Source organism: Salvelinus alpinus, chromosome 1, assembly GCF_045679555.1.
Source record: "Salvelinus alpinus chromosome 1, SLU_Salpinus.1, whole genome shotgun sequence".
Taxonomy (NCBI): domain Eukaryota; kingdom Metazoa; phylum Chordata; class Actinopteri; order Salmoniformes; family Salmonidae; genus Salvelinus; species Salvelinus alpinus.
This window is the reverse complement of record NC_092086.1, coordinates 104,410,772-104,437,274: the sequence shown is the minus strand read 5'-3', so window position 1 is coordinate 104,437,274 and position 26,503 is coordinate 104,410,772. Positions and strand designations below refer to the sequence as shown.

The 26,503-nt window shown below is 42.1% G+C and overlaps 1 protein-coding gene across 4 annotated transcripts; it reads left to right on the top strand.

Moving 5' to 3' along the window:
* On the top strand, nt 1-25,210 carry LOC139537564 (soluble lamin-associated protein of 75 kDa-like). Of its 4 annotated transcripts, none has more exons than XM_071339039.1 (13): nt 1-213; nt 7,234-7,370; nt 7,455-7,554; nt 7,812-7,897; nt 8,647-8,818; nt 9,088-9,267; nt 22,062-22,178; nt 22,497-22,600; nt 22,857-22,899; nt 23,027-23,138; nt 23,255-23,378; nt 23,676-23,831; nt 24,033-25,210. In XM_071339039.1, exons 2-13 carry the CDS (start codon nt 7,236-7,238, stop codon nt 24,846-24,848), a joined length of 2,145 nt encoding a protein of 714 aa, XP_071195140.1. In that variant the 5' UTR covers nt 1-213; nt 7,234-7,235; the 3' UTR covers nt 24,849-25,210. The 4 variants fall into 4 exon arrangements, with proteins under 4 accessions (XP_071195140.1, XP_071195148.1, XP_071195131.1 ...); XM_071339047.1 differs by having other exon boundaries at nt 35-213; nt 22,485-22,600; XM_071339030.1 differs by having other exon boundaries at nt 205-341.
* Nucleotides 25,211-26,503: the final 1,293 nt, after the last annotated feature.

Genomic DNA, 26,503 nt, shown 5'->3' with positions numbered 1-26,503 from the left:
GGTTGTTGGTAGAACGTTTGCCTTGCGCGATCTTGCAAATTCTCTCTGTCCCAGCAGGCAATGCACACACCACGGAGAGCGTACGTAGTGATAACAGGCTAGGACAAGCTAGCAACGGAGGCTTTTGTGGTTTTCAAAACATTCCAGAAATAAAACCTATAGTTTATGCAAAAGAAGTCAAAGAAACAGCCTACGTGTCATCAGCAGGATTAGGTGAGTTTCCTATCATTTTACGTGCACAGCGTATTTTATATGGGAGATTGCCGGAGTGCTTGGAGCCCTGAAACACGCTGCGTGGGATGGGATGGTCGGTGCGGGCGCTGGATCGGCCCTGCTGATGAGTAAGCATCACTTTGGACAGTATTACAGGATGGCTCGCTAAGAACTGCTTACATTCTCTTTCATATACATGTATGTGTTGTTTCTGTTAAACATTTGTTTGGTCAAATATGTTTGGATAGGGCCTGTGTTTTCACTAGCGGCGGCATCCAAGAGCACGGTCAGGAATTTGGGAATGGAATCTTGAGTATCGGGGTGAGGTGTGCTGTGGGGAATGAGGATTCTCTTAACATTTTATACAAAGTTATTGTTCACTTCACCTGGGTTACTAGGCAATATTGCATTTCGCATAGTGTTTGCTTGATGAACTTCGAGATATGTAGCGGCAAGTTTTTGCCTATAGTATGCCCTATACCGCTACGCCCCCTCCTACTCTTGCACATGCTTTGTAACCTACTTTATTAGAGATCGTAAAGTTGATGTGTTTGTGCATTATTAGGTTCGACTTTTTAAAACATTTATTTAACCTTTATTTAACAAGGACTTCGACAATATCATCTTATTTCTTGACATGAATATCTTGTTTACTTCGTGGCACTGTTTGCGGTAGTTCACAGTAGGTTACAGGGGTGTAGCAATATGCCCCCCTCCCTTGTCGCCTGGTGTACTCTTGTCTTTCGTTAAGGCTATAGCAGATAAGTCCCCCTTCTAACCTTTCACAATATTGCCCCCAGATAGGGAAAGGCTACCTGGAAACTTGAACACAGAGAACCTGCATAGCAGTTACATAATGGGGTCAGCTCCATGCTGAAATTCGTTATGTATAGGCAACTAGGCATTAGTGTGCTGTGAAATATAATTCTAGTGTAAACGTTTTATTGAAATACTGCTAATCTTAGAGGAGGAGCTATGAAGCCTCCCACTTCTTCCCAATCACCTCCGGTGTCAGTTACACACAACACTGGGTCACCCCTCTGATCATCACCCCTCTAAACAGGAATAACACAAAGCCATGACATCACCCATCCTCTGTTCTGTAGAGGTCACGGAGGAATATTTTAATTTGTATATTTTGTTTAATGGGTTACAGGTAGTATTGTCTGGTTACTTGTCAGTGAAGACAGAGAGACGGAAAGTGGACAGACTGAATGTTTTTGTGGGTTTCCAAAAGCGATGTACCTTCCACATCGCTGGTGATGTGCCTTCCACATCACTGGTGATGCTGTCTGATGGGTAGTGTTTGTGAGGGCAGATGGGGCCATCATGCTTCTCTGACATGAGGTAGGCAGTGAATGTCCTGTTTAAATCAAACCTATCTACTGGCGGTCAGAACAGACAAACACATTAGTATGTTGCTTATATCTGTGCAATCCTTTCTATGGGTGGGAGGGAAGACCCATAGGGTTGAGCTGGCCCTACCACTACCCAGCCAGAGGAGGCTGTATGTGGGGTAGAGGGGGAGACCAGCAGGGGAGTAGAGGGTAAAGGTTTGGATGAAGAATATTATGCTTCGTCAGACATGAGTGATTGAAAACACACACGGTTATCAGTTATCTATCTCCCAGAGAAGGGGTGTGTGAGAATATGTATGGAAAGCAATCCATTATGTTACAGCAAGCAAAAAAGCTGTGTTTTGCATATTTTATTCTATAACTCTGTATGTGTGTGTATATTGAAACAAGCTAAATTGCTCCTTGCTTTTGCACCTCCACATTTGCCTGTCTGAGTGCACACACACACACTATTTACTGTTTGTGCATGGTGGGTAATCCTACATCTGCTATGTGATATCACACATTGTAACGTACCTAGGAGCCAGCTCTGAGGCCCCGATTGGGTGTCTGTTTCCTGCACTACCCCTATAGACCAGCATTAGGTAATGTACAGTTGAAGTCGGAAGTTTACATACACTTTGGTTGGAGTCATTAAAACTCGTTTTTCAACCACTCCATAAATTTCTTGTTAACAAACTATAGCTTTGGCAAGTCGGTTAGGACATCTATTTTGTGCATGACACAAGTCATTTTTCCAACAATTGTTTAGTCAGATTGTTTCACTTATAATTCACTGTATCACAATTCATGTGGGTCAGAAGTTTACATACACTAAGTTGAGTGTGCCTTTAAACAGCTTGGGAAATGCCAAAAAATGATGTCATGGCTTTAGAAGCTTCTGATAGGCTAATTCACATAATTTGAGTCAATTGGAGGTGTACCTGTGGATGTATTTCAAGGCCTATTTCCAAACGCCTGAAGGTACCACATTCATCTGTACAAACAATAGTATGCAATTATGAACACCATAGGACCACACAGCCGTCATACCGCTCAGGAAGGAGATGTGTTCTGTCTCCTAGAAATGAACGTACTTTGGTGCGAAAAGTGCAAATCAATCCCAGAACAACAGCAAAGGACCTTGTGAAGATGCTGGAGGAAACAGGTACAGAAGTATCTATATCCACAGTAAAACGAGTCCTATATCGACATAACCTGAAAGGCCACTCATCAAGGAAGAAGCAACTGCTCCAAAACCGCCATAAAATAGCCAGACTACGTTTTGCAACTGCACATAGGAACAAATATCGTACTTTTTTGAGAAATGTCCTCTGGTCTGATCAAACAAAAATAGAACTGTTTGGCTGTTATGACCATCATTATGTTGGGAGGAAAAAGGGGGGAGGCTTGCAAGCCGAAGAACACCATCCCAACCGTGAAGCACGGGGGTGGCAGCATCATGTTGTGGGGGTGCTTTGCTGCAGGAGGGACTGGTGCACTTCACAAAATAGATGGCATCATGAGGATGGAAAATTATGTGTATATATTGAAGCAACAGCTCATCAGTCAGGAAGTTAAAGCTTTGTCGCAAATGGGTCTTCCAAATTGATAATGACCCCAAGCATACTTCCAAAGTTGTGGAAAAATGGCTTAAGGACAACAGAGTCAAGGTATTGGAGTGGCTATCACAAAGCCCTGACCTGAATCCCATAAAAAAAATTGTGGGCAGAACTGAAAAAGTGTGTGCAAGCAAGGAGGCCTACAAACCTGACTCAGTTACACCAGCTCTGTCAGGAGGAATGTGCGTAACATTTCTCAACCTGCTTTTGCTTTGTTATTATGGGGTATTGTGTGTGGATTGCAGAGGATTTTTTTGGTTTATTCAATCAATTTTAGAACAAGGCTGTAATGTAACACAAAGTCAAGGGGTCTGAATACTTTCCGAAGGCAATGTATGTACAGTTTGTGCATTGGATAGGCATACGCAGAGCTTTTATTTCAATTTGGATGTTCCTGATGGCCAATTTAGATTGGCTGTTTTAGTGTCATTAGTGTGGTGTTATTTTGGTCTCTGCTGATATGAAGATGAAAGTCTCATATGAGTTCACATACTACACTGCATACAATCACTTACACACAGACTTCCCCATTTTGGCCTCCAGTTCCATACAAGAACAACGGTAGGTTTTCCTCAAACTATTGAGAAAAGAAGAACCTACTATAGTTAACAAGAGGGATATAAACTCAGCCTAACTCCCATTTCGCTGGTGTGACGGTAGTGTGTAACATGGGAGAAACCAGGAGCAACAGAAAATGTCAGCAGGGCAGGTGTAAACACCACACCGCCACCCTGGCCTAAAGGCTTCTGCATGTTTCGGTTCGGCTGAAACATGCAATAATTTATTGTTGTAATCTATCGTTGAATGACGACAAACACTTACTTAATGGAAGTACTGTTGACCAATGAACGATGAAGAGGATTAGACTTCAGGTTAAAAAATTTGTGTGCATGAACAGCTGAAGAAAAATTACAAATATCCTCACCGGAGATCAAAATTAACAAAAATATCAGTGGCGTCATAATATATGCACAAACTGTTTCAGATGTGAAGCATGGGGACACCTAAAGGAACACAGGGCAGGTTTTAACACCCCTCCACCCTGTTCTAATGGAACACAGGGCAGGTTTTAACACCCCGGCCTAACTGAACATACAGCAACGGTCTGGAATTTCCAGGCTGGGATGCCATGGTAAAGTTCTGTGGGTGGGGCGCTGTTCAGAGAGAGTGAGTGTGGGGTTGTTTGGTGTTTCTGATGTGGGTGTTGGGTTGTGTGCGTGTGCAAGATCTACATGTTTACACTGAACTTGGATCATATAGGCGAAGCGCTGAGCCCCCCAAGGCAATAGGCAGTAGTGACATGTGCCAGCTCAAACCGGTTGCAACCAAATCATTCTGATCAACGGAGCAATGAACGGAGCAAAGTACAGAGCGATCCTTAATGAAAACCTGCTCAGGACCTCAGACTGGGGCAAAGGTTCACCTTCCAACAGGACACCGACCCTAAACACACATCAAAGACAATGCAGGAGTGGCTTCGGGAAAAGTTTCTGAATGTCCTTGTGGCCCAGCCAGAGCCCAGACTTGAACCCAATCTAACATCTCTGGAGAGACCTGAAAATAGCTGTGCAGCAACGCTCCCCATCCAACCTGACAGAGCTTGAGAGGATCTGCAGAGAAGAATGGGAGAAACTCCCCAAATACAGGTTTGCCAAGCTTGTAGCCTCATACCCAAGAAGACTGGAGGCTGTAATCGCTGCCAAAGGTGTTTCAATAAAGTACTGAGTAAAGGTTCTGAATACTTATAAAATGTGATATTTCAGTTTATTTTTAATACATTTGCAAAAATGTCTACAAACCATGTTTTTGCTTTTTCATTACGGGGTATTGTGTGTAGATTGAGGGGGGGTGGGGAACAATTGTAATACATTTTAGAAGAAAAATGTGGATAAAATCAAGGTCTGAATAGTTTCCGAATACACTGCATATGACATTTAGCAGACGCTTTTATCCAAAGCGACTTACTTACAATCATGCGTGCATACATTTTACATATGGGTGGTCCCAGGTATCGAACCCACAAGTGCCGTGCTCTACCAACTGAGCTACGGAGGACCACGGATGGAATTGGCATGTCCTATTGTAGTCCATGTTGATGGTTTTATACGTAGGGTGCGTTTGTAAATTCATTCTGGCTATCTACTCTGATTTTCAGAGCACTCTCATCTGAGTGTGCCAGAGCTCAGAATAGATTCATTTACAAATGTGCAATACCCTTTGAATATGACCGCTGTCAGTAAACGTCGCCAAAACGTCGGCCAGCAGCACAGTTAGGCATCAATGCTCTAAATAACATAACCTCCCGTCTAGCTCTGCTAGGGCGAGTAAATGGTCAGAGTGAGGTGTTCTCTCATTTGTGTCTGGAAGTAGCTAGTAAGCTAGCCAACATTAGCCAGTTAGCTTGGATGCTTGACTGCTGTTGTGAGGTCAGAATGCTCAAATAAACCCAACGCTCCAAGAGCTGCTCTGAATTTACCAACGGGACAATCTAACCCAGCTCTGAGCACACTCTGGCACAGTGTGAATTTACCAACGGGACAATCTAACCCAGCTCTGAGCACACTCTGGCACAGTGTGAATTTACCAACGGGACAATCTAACCCAGCTCTGAGCACTCTGGCACAGTGTGAATTTACCAACGGGACAATCTAACCCAGCTCTGAGCACACTCTGGCACAGTGTGAATTTACCAACGGGTCAATCTAACCCAGCTCTGAGCACACTCTGGCACAGTGTGAATTTACCAACGGGACAATCTAACCCAGCTCTGAGCACACTCTGGCACAGTGTGAATTTACCAACGGGACAATCTAACCCAGCTCTGAGCACACTCTGGCACAGTGTGAATTTACCAACGGGACAATCTAACCCAGCTCTGAGCACACTGGCACAGTGTGAATTTACCAACGGGTCAATCTAACCCAGCTCTGAGCACACTCTGGCACAGTGTGAATTTACCAACGGGACAATCTAACCCAGCTCTGAGCACACTCTGGCACAGTGTGAATTTACCAACGGGTCAATCTAACCCAGCTCTGAGCACTCTGGCACAGTGTGAATTTACCAACGGGTCAATCTAACCCAGCTCTGAGCACACTCTGGCACAGTGTGAATTTACCAACGGGACAATCTAACCCAGCTCTGAGCACACTCTGGCACAGTGTGAATTTACCAACGGGTCAATCTAACCCAGCTCTGAGCACACTCTGGCACAGTGTGAATTTACCAACGGGACAATCTAACCCAGCTCTGAGCACACTCTGGCACAGTGTGAATTTACCAACGGGACAATCTAACCCAGCTCTGAGCACACTCTGGCACAGTGTGAATTTACCAACGGGTCAATCTAACCCAGCTCTGAGCACACTCTGGCACAGTGTGAATTTACCAACGGGACAATCTAACCCAGCTCTGAGCACACTCTGGCACAGTGTGAATTTACCAACGGGACAATCTAACCCAGCTCTGAGCACACTCTGGCACAGTGTGAATTTACCAACGGGACAATCTAACCCAGCTCTGAGCACACTCTGGCACAGTGTGAATTTACCAACGGGTCAATCTAACCCAGCTCTGAGCACACTCTGGCACAGTGTGAATTTACCAACGGGACAATCTAACCCAGCTCTGAGCACACTCTGGCACAGTGTGAATTTACCAACGGGACAATCTAACCCAGCTCTGAGCACACTCTGGCACAGTGTGAATTTAAGACACCCATAGATGTTCTATAGGTCACTTTGTTTCTTCCAGGGAGGGCAGCATTGGAAGTGTCACTGAAGTGTTGATTTCATAGTAACATCAGAATAGCATGGTTTTTATTGTGCAGTCCTTGTCTGATGACTGAGTCAGTTAGTGTACTAAGTTACTCTGGACATTGTGTGACTCCATTTGGATTGATTGGGTTTATTTTGGGTATGATGAGGACAAGGCATTGGGCCTAGAGGAAAACAGAATACAGGTACCAAGTTTTGCTTGGGTAAAGGAATCATTCCCAGTGTGTTAGTTTGTTTGGCATGTTGAGTGACCCTGACCACTGACGTGTGACCCCTGCCCTGTAGGGATGGAGTTCCCTGTGGACGTGTTGGGATCAGTGAGACATGAGGAGGAGGAGCAGGAGGCAGAGGGCTACATGACCCAGCTACGATACGTCAGCCCCGACAAGGCCGAGCGCTTTACCCTGCCCAGCCACCGAATGGTAGTCACACAAACACACCTACAGTACTACATACATGGTTTGTTTAGTTGACTCTAACCCCATGTCTCTCTGGCTCTCCCTCAGATCTGTATCAGTCTGTGTAACGTTGGTTTTGTTCCCATCTATGGAGGAGACCTGAAGCATAAGATTCTGGCCCTGTTCTCCCCAGAGGACCAGCTCACAGGTACATCCCTCCCTCAGCACAGAACTAGTCTCTAGCCTCTTGTCTGTCCGTTGATACAGTCACAGTGTAAGCTGGTCGTTTCCACCACATAGATGGATGTAAGCTATTTTATTTAAAGCTACAAGCTTACACACATCAGATCAAAAAGTTTCGTTATAATGTCTTGGGGTTTATATTTTACAGAGACACGTTTGGATTCTAACTAGATGTCATACTCATCTAACTCTAATTCTCAATGTCTCTCTCTCTCTCTCCAGCGGTAGCTTTGTTTCTGGCGGGTCAGTGGTGGTCTGTCGAGGACATCCTCAGAACCTCCGACCCCTCCAGAACTGGCCTCCTCAAGGTTCACAAACTGCAACACATACAACACGAGATGATTGTTGAGTTGACACATCGCGAAACATAAAGCTAGCACATTGAAACACACAAACACAAGGTGTCACAAACCGACTCTGTAGAGGATATTGGGTTTGTCTGTCTGGTGTGAGGAGAGGCTCAGTCTGACAGGATATGAGGGAGGACACACAGGATCCTACAACAACATGACTGAGAGCACACACACACACACACACTAACCTGGCATGTTTATCAACCCAATGAAATGCATTATGACATTGTTTTGAACAGAATCTCAACCTCTGCATGTGTTGCATGTGTGTGTTTCTGTCAGTGTGCCCAGCAAATGGTTCTGATTGGCATCGAACAATAGAGAAACACACAGCGTGCACATGTACAGACAGACACACACACACATACATACTGGTAGGAAGTGTGTTATGGTGGTATAAAACTAGGAGCAGTGTTCAGGGCCATGATCCAAACCCACAGTTAAATGTCAGTTCTATTCTGTTTGGCAGAGCTATAGAGCTGTAAAAACAGTCACTTCCAACATTTACGTGGGAGGTGAAAGACTACTTATGCCATGTACTGAGCCAAGGTACTTCTGATTCACGTGTGTCCTACTAGAGTGCATGTCAATTGAGCAGAGAGGAAAGTGTGTTCAGTGTGTTTCATGTAAAAACTTCAGAGGAGAGGTGTGTGTGTTATCTTAACATTTCATTATGTGACACTCTGTATCTGTGTGTGTCCCAGGTGAGGAGTCTTGGTGAGCGGATCGTCCTGTACATTCTGAACCGTATCGTGTACCGCGTGGGTGAGATGGACAAACCTGAGGTGCCCTTCCTGTGCCACGGACAGAACCACTTCGCCAAGCTCCTTTGGAAGGATGGACACGCCGTCGGTTTCTACTCTGTCAAACCCAAAGGTGAGCGGTCTTTGTCTGGTCAGACTGTCACTGTGAGTGGTCATCTTTGGTTTCAATCCATACTGCTCTTATTTGATAGGTGAAGTTAGCTGGAGATTTGGCACTGGGCAGTACCTTAACTTACACAAGGCTGTCCGTGACCCTTAACCTCCTGAAGATGATTACTATAATGACAGACTTTATACATAGCATTAGTCAATCATGTCTCAATCAATTATAGCATACTTTTAAGACATGAACTAACAGAAAATCTCTTCCTCTCTCTCCAGACAGCTTGTGTAATAGCTTTGTGACCCAACGCTACCAGCTGCCTGTCATGGACTCCATCTTTGTCAGGAAGTGTCATCGTGGAAACAGTCATGGTCTGCAGATGTTGGAGGATTTTGTGGACTCTTTCAAAGATGACCAGCTCGGCCTGAAGTACCCTCTCTCTCTAACCATGTATAAAGGTTAGTAGTAGTAGTCTCTATCTCTATCTATTCAATTCAAGGGGTTTTATTGGCATGGGAAACATGTGTTAACATTGCCAATGCAAGTGAAGTAGATAATATACAAAAGTGAAATGAACAGTAAACATTACACTCATAGAAGTTCCAAAAGAATAAAGACATTACAGATGTCATTTGTGTATGTATACAGTGTTGTAACGATGTGCAAATGATTAACTTCTACCGAGTCAGAAACCCGGATCCGGGAGCACCCCCCACCAGTAAAAAAGCTGAATAGCATAGCTAGCATAGCGTCACAAGTAAATAGTAGCATCTAAATATCATTAAATCACAAGTCCAAGACACCAGATGAAAGATACAGATCTTGTGAATAAAGCCACCATTTCAGATTTTTAAAATGTTTTACAGGGAAGACACAATATGTAAATCTATTAGCTAACCACGTTAGCAAAAGACACCACTTTTCTAACTCCATCAGTTTCTTACTCCATCAGGTGCTATCACCAATTCGGCCAAATAAAGATATTGATAGCCACTAACCAAGAAAAAACCTCATCAGATGACAGTCTGATAACATATTTATTGTATAGGATAGGTGTTGTTAGAAAAATTTGCATATTTCAGGTAGAAATCATAGTTTACAATTGCACCCACCATCACAACTCGACTAGAATAAATACAGAGAGCAACGTGTATTACCTAATTACTAATCATAAAACATTTCTTAAAAATACACAGCTCACAGCAATGGAAAGACACAGATCTTGTGAATTCAGACAATATTTCAGATGTTCTAAGTGTTTTACAGCGAAAACACAATAAATCGTTATATTAGCATACCACATGTGCAAACGTTACCCGAGCATTGATACAAGCCAAAGAGAGCGATAACGTAATCATCGCCAAAATGTATTAATTTTTTCACTAACCTTCTCAGAATTCTTCCGATGACACTCCTGTAACATCATATTACAACATACATATAGAGTTTGTTCGAAAATGTGCATATTTAGCCACAAAAAAACGTGGTTATAACATGACAATACTAGCAAAACTAGCCTGAAAATGTCGGGCTCCATTTTGGACAGTGATCTGGCGTAATGAATAACTAATCGTAAACTTGACTAAAAAATATAGGGTGGACAGCAATCGAAAGACAAATTAGTTCTTAATGCAATCGCTGAATTACATTTCTAAAATTATCCTTACTGTGCAATACAGGGTTCGCCAAGCGAAGCTATACCAAAAAAAATGGCGGAATATGCGTATAACATTTTTCGACAGAACAACGATTTATCATCTTAAATATTTCTTACTGTGAGGTGATCTTCCATCAGAATCTTGGGCAATGTATCCTTTCTTGGGTCTAATCTTCTTTTGGTCGAAAGATGTCCTCTTGTCCGTCGAAATGCCCACTAACGTTCGACCGGGACCCCGAAACGTGCCCGGCGCTTCAAAGTGCATCACAAAGCAATGCCTCAAAATTGCACTAAACGGATATAAATTGCTATAAAACGGTTTAAATTAACTACCTTATGATGTTTTTAACACCTATAACGAGTAAAAACATGACCGGCGATATATAAGTGGCTAAACCAACGCTTGGAAAGAGAGCCAGTCCGACGTCAATCTTGCGTCAGGCGCAGCAGGAAAAGAACGGTACATCCGGTCTTTCGCGTTTTATACAGGCCCTGATTGCGCAATCGACTCCATTCAAATTGTCACCTCTTACTGACATCTAGAGGAAGGCATGGGCAGTGTTTGTATCCTCATAGGATTTACAGGGACTTTAAAACTGACCTGGGACCAGAGGCCATAATTTCTGAAATCTCACTCCATATCAGGAAAAGTGCTGTAGAATGAGTTCTGTTTCACTCAGAGACATAATTCAAACGGCTATAGAAACTAGAGAGTGTTTTCTATCCAATAATAACAATAATATGCATATTGTACGAGCAAGAATTGAGTATGAGGCAGTTTAATTTGGAGACGATAAATGCTAACGTTGAAACAGCACCCCCTATATTGAGAAAAGGTTAAAGTACAAAATGGAAAATAAACAAACATAAATATGGGTTGTATTTACAATGGTGTTTGTTCTTCACTGGTTGACCTTTTCTTGTGGCAACAGGTCACATCTTGCTGCTGTGATGGCACACTGTGGTATTTCACCCAGTAGATATGGGAGTTTATCAAAATCGGGTTTGTTTTCAAATTCTTTGTGGATCAGTTTCCACCTCATTTTGTGGGCAGTGTGCACATAGCCTGTCTTCTCTTGAGAGCCAGGTCTACCTACGGCGGCCTTTCTCAATAGCAAGGCTATGCTCATGTAACTGGTCTGAAATGGTTAGCTAGTTAGCGGGGTACGCGCTAATAGGGTTTCAAATGGTGATGTCACTCGCTCTGAGACCTTGAAAAAGTTGTTTATTTTGCTCTGCAAGGGCCGTGGCTTTTGTGGAGCGATGTGTAACGATGCTTCAAGGGTGACTGTTGTCTGTGTGCAGAGGGTCCCTGGTTCGAGCCCAGGTAGGGGCAAGGAGAGGGACGGAAGCTATACTGTTATATTCACCCATCCTGAATGCATATCAAACAAGATATGGAGCTGGAGCACAAGGGACAACAAACTCTACTGAGTCACTACTGGCACAAGTGAACACCAAGATCTCATATTTTGTCTTTGCTATACAAGCCATCTGCAGGCAGATTCAGAGGAATCTAAGGTTGATCAGTCCTGAGAACCTCATAGACAAATACGATGCCAAGTACATCATACAACACTCGTCCTCACATCACATTATCCCTTGACACCATTCTACACATCACTTAGATGGCTTTACATATCCATGAATATTCCCCAGAACAACAGAAGAAATAAAGAAAAACCTTTTTAAAACAGAGTTAGAAGAGACTGGGACTTCTTTCCTAGTTTGGTGGCTAAGCCCTCCATAGTGAATGTTCTCTGAGCCATTGTCTCAATAAGACGACTTACAGATTTCACTACCCTGCCAGTGTGTGTTTTGACCACATCTTGCGAATCACGTGAACCTGGTTTTTGTAAGTCTTGGTCACTTGCTAAATCAGCTGGGGCAACTGAGTCAGGAATACCTGAAGGTTCTGTGTCAGGGACTACAGCTACACTGTCATAGTCAGGAATGCTAATGGAAGTCTCATTATCGAGAGATACCTGAGCTTGGCGGTTTTTGTTTGAATTGTCCCTGCAGCTGTACGCTGACTGTTCGTGCTCCATCTCATCTCTGACTGTCTCCTGTCTCTCAGAAGATTCCTGACTTGCGGGGTCATCTACTCAACTGAGTATCCATGAACTGGTCATATCTCCAGAGCTTTCCTCTTCATCAAAGTCTGAAAGGTCCATTGACTGACCCTCACACTCGGGATCTACAGCTCCATCTGATTGAGATTCACATGAATCATCCTTAGGTGTTTCTACCGGCAGAAAGCTGATGTCTAGAAGAAGGTTCCAATGTACCACCTTGGTGTTTCCTTTATCATCCACCAGCTTATGTATGTAGGTTTCTGTCAATGGCCTTAGCTTCCCACTTGTCCGCAAGTTTTCTTTTTCTCCTTTGTTAGTGAGAAGCACCCTGTCTCCTTTTTTCAGGTGAGTGCCTCTGACATTTCTGTCATAATGTTTGGCCTGTTTCTGTTGTTCGTTAACTGTATGCTGTTGAGCGATGCTCGCTGCTTCATGGAGATGGACATCAGTGTTTTAACATAGCTACTATAGTCAACAACCACAGGATCCCTCAAAACTTGCTTGAACATTACATCAGCAGGGAGTCTCGGAACGCAACCAAACATGAGCTGGAATGGACCATAGCCAGTGGTCTCGTGTACAGTAGCATTGTATGCAAAGGTTAGAGTTTGTATCTGCTGCGGCCATTTCTCTTTAGCTTTTAGAGGGACTGAGCGAAGCATATTTCCCAGAGTTTGATTGAACCTTTCTGTTCCCCCATTCCCCATGGGATGGTACGCAGTTGTGTGTGACTTGGTGACAGCAGAGAGCTTGAGAAGTTCTGCGATTAGCTCAATCTCAAAATTGGCCCCTTGATCCGTGTGAATTCGCTCAGCAAATCCATAAACGCAAAATACGTTGTACCATATCTTTCTGGTAACTTGCTTTGCCGTTTGATTTGAGCATGGAAAGGCGTGAGCAAACTTGGTGAAGTGATATGTCAGAACCAATACATCCACTGAGCGTTGCTTGTTGTATTCAGCACTCAAAATCGAGACGTACTAACTCCATAGGCGCGGAGGTTCTAATGCTTTCGAGGGGAGCTCGAGCAGACGGCTCAGGAGACTTAGCCAGGATGCATCTTCGACAGCACTTGACATACTCCTTCACATCATGCTCCAATTTTGGGCCTGAAGAAACGCTGCCTTGCCAAATGAAGAGTTCTAGCTTGCACTTGGTGGCCAGCAAGGTCATGTACACCACTCAATGCTTTCTCCTTCATATTTTTGGTCAGCACATACTGATGTCTCTTTTGTTTGCTCAGGGGGTCCTTTGTCACCCTGTTGACCCGGATCACTGGATGTCGTCGAGCCCAGTGGCAAGATGAGGGACGGAAGCTATACTGTTACACTCACTGAGTCTGTACATATGCAAAGCTTTCCTTAAGTTTGGGTCAGTCACTGTGGTCTACTAGCATTCTAGTTGGCTGTTTTTTGTAAATTCTTTCCAATGTGTCAAGTAATTATCTTTTTGTTTTCTCGTGATTTGGTTGGGTCTAATTGTGTTGCTGACCTGGGGCTCTGTGGGGTTTGTTTGTGTTTGTGAACAGAGCCCCAGGACCAGCTTGCTTAGCTAACTTCTTATGGATAGGGGGCAGCATTTTCACGTTTGGATGAAAAGCGTGCCCAGAGTAAACGGCCTCCTACTCAGTCCTAGATGCTAATATATAGGGAAGCTGAGAGGTCAAATATACTGTTAATATTTTCTACTGCCAGGTTTACACCTTCACTATTATTGGGGCGGCAGCGTAGCCTAGCGGTTAGTGTTGGACTAGTAACCGAAAGGTTGCAAAATCGAATCCCCGAGCTGACAAGGTACAAATCTGTCATTCTGCCCCTGAACAAGGCACTGTTCCTAGGCCGTCATTGAAAATAATAATTTTTTTCTTAACTGACTTGCCTAGTTAAATAAAGGTAAAATAAAATTACAGTGAAACATTTTGTCCAGGAAATTGACTAGAAGGGATGGAATTTGTGTTTGCCCAATAGTTTTTTGGTAGGTTTCCACACGTCTCTCCTTCCATCTATAGCATGTATTAATATTATTCAGCTCCTTTGGCTTTGATGCCTCATGATTTGAGCAAAGCTCTGTTCAAGTAGATTGTGATTTTGCTGTGATCTGATAGGGGTGTCAGTGGACTGACTGAATGCTCTGAGAGACTCTGGGTTGAGGTCAATGATGAAGTAGTCTACAGTACTACTGCCAAGAGATGGGCTATATGTGTACCTACTAGAGGTCGACCGATTTAATCAGAATGGCCGATTTTTAATTAGAGCCGATTTTCAAGTTTTCATAACAATCGGTAATCGGCATTTTTAGACACCAATTATGGCCGATTACATTGCACTCCACGAGGAGACTGAGTGGCAGGCTGACTACCTGTTATGCAAGTGCAGCAAGGATCCAAGGTAAGATGCTAGCTAGCATTAAACTTATCTTATAAAAACAATCAATAAATCTGAACATAATCACTAGTTAACTACACATGGTTGATGGTATTACTAGTTTATCTAGCTTGTCCTGCGTTGCATATAATCGATGCGGTGCCTGTTAATTTATCATTGAATCACAGCCTACTTTGCCAAACGGGTGATTTAACAAGCGCATTCGTGAAAAAAGCACTGTCGTTGCACCAATGTACCTAACCATAAACATCAATGCCTTTCTTAAAACCAATACACAAGTATATCTTTTTAAACCTGCATATTCAGTTAATATTGCCTGCTAACATGAATTTCTTTTAACTAGGGAAATTGTGTCACTTCTCTTGCGTTCTGTGCAAGCAGAGTCAGGGTATATGCAACAGTTTGGGCCGCCTGGCTCGTTGCGAACTGTGTGAAAACCATTTCTTCCTAACAAAGACCGTAATTAATTTGCCAGAATTTTATATAAATATGACATAACATTGACGGTTGTGCAATGTAACAGCAATATTTAGACTTAGGGATGGCACCCGTTAGATAAAATACTGAACGGTTCCGTATTTCACTGAAAGAATAAACGTTTTGTTTTCTAAATGATAGTTTCCGGATTTGACCATATTAATGACCTAAGGCTCGTATTTCTGTGTTTATTATAATTAAGTCTATGATTTGATAGAGCAGTCTGAGCGGTGGTAGGCAGCAGCAGGCTCGTAAGCATTCATTCAAACAGCACTTTCCTGCATTTGCCAGCAGCTCTTCGCTGTGCTTCAAGCATTGCGCTGTTTATGACTTCAAGCCTATCAACTCCCGAGATTAGGCTGGCAATACTAAAGTGCCTATTAAAACATCCAATAGTCAAAGGTATATGAAATACAAATGGTATAGTGAGAAATAGTCCTGTAATAACTACAACCTAAAACTTCTTACCTGGGAATGTTGAAAACTCATGTTAAAAGGAACCGCCAGCTTTCATATGTTCTGAGCAAGGAACTTAAACGTTTGCTTTTTTACATGGCACATATTGCACTTTTACTTCTCCAACACTTTGTTTTTGCATTATTTAAACCAAATTGAACATGTTTTATTATTTATTTGAGACTAAATTGATTTTATTGATGTATTATATTAAGTTAAAATAAGTGTTCATTCAGTATTGTTGTAATTGTCATTATTGCAAATATATATAAAAATCCTCCGATTTAATCGGTATCGTCTTTTTTTGGTCCTCCAATAATCGGTATCGGCGTTGAAAAATCATAAACATTCAACCTCTAGTGTAAGGTGTACCTACCATAGGAATCCCCTCGAAGCCTACCATTGACTATGTACATGCCCAGCGTGTGACAGAGCTGCAGGAGTTGTGACCCATTTTTGTTCGTTATGTTGTGCCTAGAGGGGCATATGGGGGAGAGAATGCTGTCCCATCCAAGTAGGTGTTTGTCCCCCTGTGTGCTGAGGGTGTCAGGTTCTTGTCCAGTTCTGGCATTTAGGTCGCCACCGACTAGTACATGTCCCTGGGCCTGGAAATGGTTGATCTCCCCCTCTAGGATGGAGAAGCTGTTAAAGTATGGGGATTCTATTGGGGGGATATAGGTAGCACACATGAAGACATTTTTCTCTTAGATAATTTCTTTATTAATTTCTAGTCAGATGTAAAATGTTCCTGTTTTGACTAATTTAATAGAGTGGGGTTAGGTCTGCTCTATACCAAATTAGCATACCCCCTGAGTGTCTTCCCTGTTTCACACCTGGTAGTTTGGTGGATGGGATTACCAGCTCTCTGTAGCCTAGAGGGCAACCAGTGAGTCCGTCACCTTTTATACCATGTTTCTTGTAGGATGACTGTCTGTATTTCCAATTTCTTTGAAGTCTGGGTTCCTGCTCTTTAGGCCAAAGGCAGATGACCTCAGACCTGGTATATTCCAGGATGAGATAGTAAAAGCTTTTTGTTCCATAGTGTCTAGTGTGGTTTAGGTCCGGACCATCACAGTAGGTGTGAGCAGAGCATGTTGAGCATCTGATACATACCTCTTAGGTTGCAGGCTGGGGCTTGGGTGGGTGTAATAGTGGGGGTTGTGCCTGTTGCTCTACTCACGGCCTGGGCATATGTCCTGCTATCATATTGAGGTCCTTGCCGCAGGGGGCAGGCAGAAGGGGCATAGGTCTGATATGGGGGGCTCTCTAACCATGTATAAAGGTTAGTAATAGCATGCTAGCTGCTTTTTTGGCATGAAAAACATTGTCAATATTGCCAAAGCAACAATATACATTGTAATAAAATTATAAAGAATAACAAATAATAATAAAAAAAATAATAATAATAAAATGGTAACAGTCAATAGTAGAAATGTAATAAATATAAAAAGCTAAACATGGAAAATGAAACTATAACTAACTTATAACTGTCATCTTCACCATTACATCAGTACTACAACTACCATCATCATTACTACTACCACCACCATCACTAAACTGCTATCAGCCCTACTACCCATACCACTACTATTTGGAATGATAATCACAATAATAATAGTAATAATACGTAAGTTACTGTTTACTATACAGATGTTATTATTCAGTGTCTCTCAGGCTATGGCAGGCAAATACGTATTTGGCTGCAAGAGGAGCCATTGCTCCTTCGCCCATGAGTATTTTTAGTTTTTCCTCTGGGTTTAATAAGTACAATTTGGAATAAATGTAGCAATTTCTGTGAATGATGAATCTCTTGGTGAGGAATATTTATCACAGTAAAGGAGAAAGTGCATCTCTGTTTCTGTCTCCCCTGTTGTGCAGTGACCACATACACGCTCTTCTTTGGGTAGCCATGTCGTCTTATTTCTGCTGGTTTCTATTGCCAATTAGGGGTCACTCAGCCTGTACTTGGTAGGATATGTCTCTGCTTCGTATCTCTGACAGAGTAGAGATAATCAGCCAATTCATATTCTCTGTTTAGGGCCAGATAGCAATTTAGTCGGCTTTGGGATTTTTTCATTTTTCCAATGTTGTAAATATGAGACCTTTTGATTGGTTCATGATTTTGTTTCCTGGAATTCTTTCTTTTGAAGCAGTGCTGGTGTCAGCTTGGTTGGTTAGGTCCAACACCAGCTGACTGAGGGGGCTCGTTTCTGGGCTCAGCTCTTGGGTTTGAAGTGCTTTTAAATTGCAGACTTGAATTTGGACTTGAATTTAGATGTAGCCAAAATTATGATATTTTCTGTATTTTCATTACCACTGGAAAGCGGCCCAATTCTGCCCTACATGCATTAGTTGGTGTATTTCTCTGGACTTGTAGAATTTTCAGACAGAATTCTGCATGTAGGGCTTCAATTGGATGTTTGTTCCACATTTTAAAGTCCAGTTTATTGAGTGGCCCCCAAACCGCACTTCCGTAAAGAGCTATTGGTAGGATTACACTGTCAAATATTTTGGTCCAAATTATAATTGATGTTGATTTTGAATTATTTCAATTTTATTGCATACAATGCTCTGCGGGCTTTTTCTTTTGAGTGCATTCACTGCCATATTAAAACCTGTTATGGCTGCAAGCCCGACACCGGTACACCTATGACAACATCCAGCTCAAGTGCAGGGCGGCAAATTCAAAATCTATTTTTTTTAAATATTTAACTTTCACACATTAACAAGTCCAATACAGCATTTGAAAGATAAACATCTTGTCAATCCAGCCAACATGTCCGATTTTTTAAATGTTTTACAGAGAAAACACCACATATATTTATGTTAGCTCACCACCAAATAAAAAAGAGGACAGACATTTTTCACAGCACAAGTAGGATGCAAGTAGCATGCACAAGCCAACCTAACTAACCTAGAACCAACCTAAATAACCTAGAAAAAACTACCTCAGATGACAGTCCTATAACATGTTACACAATAAATCTATGTTTTGTTCAAAACATTTGCATATTTTAGCTATAAATCAGTTTTACATTACTGCTACCATCATAGCTACAGTCAGAAATCGCACGGGAGTAGCCAGAGAAAATACAGACACCAACGTCAACTACTCTAATTACACATCATAAAACATTTCAGACAAATATATGGTGGATAGCAAATGAAAGACAAAGATCTTGTGAATACAGACAATATTTCAGATTCTTTAAATGTTTTACAGTGAAAACACCACATATATTCATGTTAGCTCACCACCAAATACAAAAAGAGAGACAGACATTTTTCACAGCACCGGTAGCATGCAGCTAGCATGCAGCTAGCATGCAAAGCCAACCTAACTAACCTAGAACTAACCTAAATAACCTAGAAAAAACTACCTCAGATGACAGTCCTATAACATGTTACACAATAAATCTATGTTTTGTTCGAAAAATGTGCATATTTCAGCTATAAATCAGTTTTACATTACTGCTACCATCATAGCTACCATTATAGCTACAGTCAGAAATAGCACGGGGGTAGCCAGAGTAAATACAGACACCAACGTCAACTACTAATTACTCAGCATAAAACATTTCAGAAAAATATATGGTGGATAGCTAATGAAAGTGAATACAGCTAGTGAATACAGACAATATTTCCGATTCTTTAAGTGTTTTACAGCGAAAACACAATATATCGTCATATTAGCTTACTACAATAGCAAACATAGCAACAGCATTGACTCAAGGCAAACGGTAGCATAGCACAGTTCGACAGATATATATGAAATAGCATCCCAAATTGGGTCCTTATCTTTGTTGATCTTCATTCAGAATGTTGTACAATGGGTATTTTGTTCAGAACCAGCTTTGTTTCGATCCAAAACGAACTATTTCCCTCTTGAATTAGCAAACACACTGGCCTTCCTGTGCTAACCTCTCCATCTTGAAAAAAATTCTTCCTACGCATCACGTATAAAATCCCGAAGAAATTTAAATAATATAATTAAACTATATTTAAAAAACATACTTTAGGATGATATTGTGACATGTATCAAAAAAAATCGAAGCCAGATGTCATATTCATCGAGAACGACCGTTTTCCAGGTGGAGAGTCCTGGTCCGAGTTCGCGCCTCAGGAAAAATAAATTATGGCGGTCGTCTCATTCAAAGAGGGTGTATGCATTCTCTGAAAGAGATATTCAACTCCTTTCTGTTCTCACTTCCGCATGAGACCCAGAGGAAGGTGTATGACGTGTTTCTACAGTCCTAAGTGACATGACCTTATATAGACAAGCTTTTGAAGAGCGACTTAGCTTTTGGAAATCTCACTTCCGGATAGGAAATGAGCTGTAAAAAGGGTTCTGTTTCACTTAGAGACATAATTCAAACGTTTTTAGAAACTAGAGAGTGTTTTCTATTCAATATTAATAATAATATGCATATTGTACGAGCAAGAATTGAGAACGAGGCCGTTTGAAATGGCCACCTCTTTCCAGGGTACTCAAGGCTCCGCTTACAGCCATAAGAAGTTAAAGTCTCCCGATGCAGATATGGTCAGACCAAGGTACGAGTACTTTTTAGTGTGTTCAATTATTGTGTTGTTCAGGGCAAATTTCTGTTTCTGACATCTGGGTTTTTTCTGGAAAATCATGATTTTTATTTTGTTTTTTTATTTACTGCCAGGGCCCAATTATGGCAATATTGCTCTAGAATGTTAAGGTTCTGTTGAAGACCTTCTTTGGTTGGTGATAGAAGTACCAAATCATCAGCATAGCAGGTATTTTACCTCTGTGTCAAATAGTGTGAGTCCTGGGGCTGGAGAATGGTCCAACATGTCTGCTAATTCATTGATATAAATGTTGGAAAGATTTGGACTCAAACTGCATCCTTGTCTCACACCTCGACGTTGTGAAAATAATTCTGTTCTTTGGTTTTTGATTTTTATTGCACACTTGTTTTCTGTGTACATACATACAAGTCATACACCTTACCACCAAGCCCACTTTGGAGAATTTTGTAGAATAGCCCTTCGTGCCAAATAGAATCAAATGCTTTTTTAAAGTCAATAAAGCAAGCAAAGATTTTGCCATATTTTTATTTTGGTGGACGTGTTTATTAATTTCCTTGTATGTAAGGTGTGTATATATGGTCAGTAGTGCGGTGGTTGGGGAGAAAGCCAATTTGACATTTACTTATTACACTTTTTTTCTTAACGGAAGCTTTGAATTATTGAGTTCAAAATGCTACAGAAATCCTTCCCAAGTTGCTGTTTACACAAATTCCCCTGTAATTATTGGGGTCTGATTTGATTCCACTTTTGTCGATAGGGGAGATGAGCCCCTGGTTCCAGACATCAGGAAAGCAGCCAGAAGTTAATACCATGTTGAACAATTTAAGCACAGCATTTTGCAACTCAGTTGTGCTGTTCTTCCATTTCATTTCTGCTGTTATCTAGACCACAAGCCTTCTTTGATTTTATAGATTTGAGCTTTTCATTTAGTTCTTGTTGGGTTATTGGGTAATCTAATGGATTTTGGTTGTTTTTAATAACTGATTCAAGAATGTTAAAAAAAATTGATTTTCTAATTGGTTCTGTTAAGTCTTTTTGTGGGATGTCTTTGTATAGATTATCAAAATAAGTTTTCCAAATTCCTTCATCTTGTATGTTTAATTCTTGTGGCTTTGTCGTGCTTAAAATGTTCCACACGTCCCAGAACTGATTTTGGTCAATTGTGTTTTCAATTTGTGTCTTGTTGGTATAATGAAATTTATTGCATTTCAGTGTAAATATTCATAGCGTAGCTCTGGGTTGTTTTTCTGCTTATGTTTTACATTTGTCTCAGGTGTTTTCTAATTGTTTTACATTTGTTATCAAACCATTTTTCAGAAACATTTAGTTTTTTGTTTCTGATGTTGCATTTCTTTGGTTTTCTCAAATTTGCTTTTGATGCTGCTTTTTGGAATATGCAAATGATGTTTTGAGTAGCCGAATTGACACTGTCTTTATTGTGTTTTGGTATTGTGAGTTATTGAAGGACTGTATAGTCTCTCGTGCTCGCTCTGTGTGTGTGTGTGTGTGTAAAGGTTAGTAGTAGTTCGCTCGCTCGCTCTCTCTCTCTCTGCTCCTCTCTACTGTACTCTATAACTGTACAACTTTGCAGCCCCTAAATAAATAAATCGGTCAATCAAAGTGTACCATCTCTCCCTGACCTGCAGTGTGTGGCCAGTATCTGTGTCGGTACCCAGCTGACCAGGACCTGCTGTGGGTGGTAGAGGGAGTGGGAGGACCCTACCAGAGGGAGAGAGTGGCCAACAAGATCAAAACACTGAAAGGTACAGACACAGTAGCAGGAGATCTAACACCCAAGGGCCTGTCAAGGACGATGTGATGTTTACAGTACCTTCAGATAGAAATGTGTTAAGTAGAACCTATATGATTGTCTGTCATGAAGAATAGGGAATCGCGACGGCAGCTCTATTCATTACATTTCTAACGTTCTGCGACCTAACTGATCCATCAGGACCGTAGCAGGATGATAGCAGTCCCGATTAGCTGTGCTGTGGGGACTTGGTGATGTCAGACACAGTGGCCAGACTCTCACATGACTGGTAGCTAATTGCCTTCTGATTGTTGTGCTGATTCCCATAAAGTGGTGCTCCCCGTGGTGACGGCTAATGGAGATCACCAAGCAGCCTCTCTGGACAGCACAGACGTCAACATGGAAGAGGGCTCAGACAACTGTCTGGACATCACCGTATGTCTATGTCTCTCTCTCTGTATCTGCCCTCTCTCTCTCTCTCATCTATCCAACTTTGTTCTTGTTTGTCTTTCTTTCCATTTTTTTCTCTCTCCTTTGCATTCTGTTGGGTTTCCTCAGTCTCTCGCCTCCTGAACAGCTATGTGGATGTATTTGTTGTTTGTAGTTTAAGAATATCTTCAAACGTCCGATTTAAGTTGTGTAGGGACAATATAATCAAGTAATGAGGATTTAATATGGTCTTGTTTTCTAGGAGGATGTTTTGGTGCTGAATAAGCCCCTCAAGTTAATAGAAGGTAAGTAGCTCAGAGAAGTCTTGAGTCCTGAAATCAATAACTATGAGAAAGATGTTGGTGTTGCTGAGTACATAAAATGCTATCTTTTGTGTGAATACACATTGGAATGAAAATGGCTACTGTCTAGCCCTGGAGGGCACACCAGTGTCAACACACACCTGGAGTAGTGGACATAAAAAGCGTGGCAGAGTAGAGATGGAAGACTCAGAGGAGGAGAGCCAGCCTCTGAAGATGAAGAGGTTAGACAAGGAGTCTCAGTGAAATAGAAACATCCATCAAAGTATTAATGAAATGTACGTATGAAAGCTTCCCATTGGCTGAAAATCATAACACCTCTGGTTTACTGTGTGTTCAGATTGGAGGAGGCAGAGCCCACCACCACAGCTGTAGAGGGAGAGGAGGAAGGAAGCGGGGGGGATGAGACCGAGTCTGGAGAAGCAGAGGCTGCTCTGTCCCCTATAGAGGAGGCCAAAGCTCAGGTGAGAGGATGACGGACGTGATTAGGATGAATACATCATTAGGAAACAACAGTTAATTTGGCTGTTCTGGGTTGCTTGTCTTTGTTGTTTTATGTTACTATGGTTGTTGTTAGCGAATAACCAGTCACTATCATAGCGTATTTCACACTTGTTGGGCCAGGAATTGCACCCTATTCCTTATGGGCCCTGGTCAAAAGTAGTGCACTTCCTAGTTAGTAGAGTGTCATTACATACAGAATGTGTGGTTAATCAGGAAAAGGAGGCGTTGACCATTGGTTGTGGCTTTTCTATCCTCAGGAGGCTGAGGTCAAAGGAGAACTGACTGATGACCAGGGAGAGGAGGAAGAGGTTGCCACACAGGAGCCTGATGCTGTGCTGGAGAACAGAACGACAGAGGAAGATATGGAAATGGAGGAGGAGGATACGAAGGAGGAAGACTCCATTGAGGCTAAAGTATGTGTTTCAATGCCTCAGTTGGAATGTGTGAGATGGGGCCATTATTGGAGAAATGGATTCACAGATGAGACAATAGGATCCTTTCATTTTTGGAAAGTTCCTGTTTGTACTGTGGACATGTTTCTACAGTATGTGTTAGAAAGGGAATTGAGGAATACGTTTTTCGCCACTACTTTTTTCTCTCTTTGTCCTCTGCAGGACACCGTAGATGCAGCTCCTGTGGCATCAGAGGAATTAGCTGAGACGGAAGCTGTGGTGAAGGAGGCTCCTCTCCTGTTAGAAGAACCAGACTCTGCTACAGAGAAGGCCCCTTCGCCTGCAGAGCCCTCCCTCTCTGGGGAGGTGATTGAGGAGGCAGGGGGCGAACCTCCAGAGGAGGCCGCAGCTACACCCATGGAAGGAGCGTTAGAGGGAGAAAAGGAGGTGGCGGAGAAAGCGGTGGAGGAAGAGGAGAAATCCATGGAGGCGGCCATCACAGTGGACAGCAGTAGCCAGGAAACAGTGGTCCAGGTGGGGGTGGCAGACCTGTCCTACCAGCCTCCGGAGGAAGGAGAGAACCAGCCTCTCACAGAGGAAGAAGGAGAGGAGGCGGCAAGAGAAGAGGTCAAAGAGGACAAAAAGAAAGAGGTAGAAGAGATGGAGAACGTTACAACCACAGAGGATGAGAAAGAGGAGGGAGAGAGTGAGAGCTCAGACGAGGGTGGCGACGGTAAGGTCCTTTGGAGGAGAGGCAGTGGCCAAGCGGCGGCGCCTAAACATAAATCTAAGAGACTGAGCAGAGTGGTCATGGAGCCCGAGGAGCAGGGCACAGAGCAGCCGGAGGTCATGGAGGAAGAGGAGGAGAAAGCTAGAACGACAGAGGAGGAAGAGGGGGCTGTAGAGAAGAGCTTGGCTGAGGAAGAGGTGGAGGAAGAAGAGCACCCACCAGTGATTGACCAGAGAGCATTGAGGAAGAAGAGCCGACAGGTCCAGGCTCCAAAGAAAGCCAAAGGGAAACGACGCAGCAAGATCTAAACAAAGCAGCCGTTGCATGTATAAAAACACACACAAAACACATGTTTAGAGGTGTGCAGTAAGGGATGTTTTCTACCTGGTTTTAGGGTTTGTAAGGCATCTAAAGTTAACATGTATTATCTCTGTACGATGTTGTTTAGATGTTTACTTTAGGTCGTTTTATGAAAGGTTTAAGTACATGAATACTCAATACTCGCTGTTGCAATAAGTCAATGTGAAGTCTTTTTAATGTTCAGGTGGGATTTTATTCTTGTTTCTATTGCCTTGTTCTTTCAGTACTGACTGAGATTGTGTTTCACAGGTCTGATGTGGTAGTTTGAAGATGATTTTCATTCTCTAGCTCAGTTAAAGTTTTTCCTATAGCCTGGTCCTACACTGAGTCTGTGGTTTTTACATTTATACTATTTACAGTATTGAAATAGTTTGGGTTGAAATGCATCTCTTAGTTTGCAGTTGTTGCAGGAGTCATTGAAGTTCTGTTCCAATGAAAGCCAGCTGACCCAGTTGCTCTTGAAGACCAGGTTTTGCTACACCCCCTGTTTTATGACCAGTCACTTGTATTAAGGAATGAAATGTTCCAAAAATACCTGGGGTTTTCGCTGTGTTGTCTTATCTCTTCAGATGCACTGAAATACTTTTTATTTAGGAAAAAGCTGTGCATGAACGTCAATTATAATATGTAAGTTGCACGGCACAGACGCACACATGCACATTGATATATAAACGTGTATACACACAAATATAGTATTTTGTGAATATACCCAGTAACTGTAATTTGAATAGGAAAAATAGATTTGGTTATTATTGTTCTTGCCCAAGTATAATTCAAGATTATAATTTAGACTTTATCTTATATCTAATAGCATGTTTAATTGCAAGTGTATTGATTTAAGGCTAAAATATGTATATTACAGTAAGTAGATGATAGCAGAATTGAAGTGAATGTGACTCTATATACCAGCGATATTTTTGTTATATACACTGTTTTATAATGGCACAACATTCAGTATTTAGAAACAAAAATTTGCTGCACAAGTTGAGCTATTTCCTCAACTAATTTGATGCTGTCATTGACCGTGTCGCTTCACTGGTACGTTGAGCCAAAGATGTCAAGGGTACATTGAGCCAAAGATGTGAAGCAGAATCTGTCAGTGGGCTATTTATGTTCCATGGATATGGGTTCATATATAGACCCTATGCCTGGGTCGTATTCACTAAGCACCAAACGAAAGAAGAAAACCTTAAACAGGGACGGACTACCTGAAACTGATTTGAGTTTTTCTTTGCAAAACGTTTTGCTACGGTGTGTAGTAATGAATATGACCTGTGAGGGATTGGATGGCATTCCCCGGTGTTTGAGATGGTTCTAGACAGTTGCATTGACAGTAAAGGTGCTTTCCTCTGTATGGAAGGAAACCTGTTATAGATTTGGCAGATCGTGTCAATGCAACTGTTGGATGTTATCCATAGAAATAGAACTACTCATTTACTTTAATAGGGATTCCCCTTTCTAAAAGGTATGTTTCTATGATGTAAACCTCCTTGATGTCAGAAGGACACTCTTTCCCAGATGGTGGATGAGTTGGGTGTCTACTACCCAATATCAGTAAAGCTGACACTATTTATCCATTGTTAGTCTATTGCCTGTATACCAT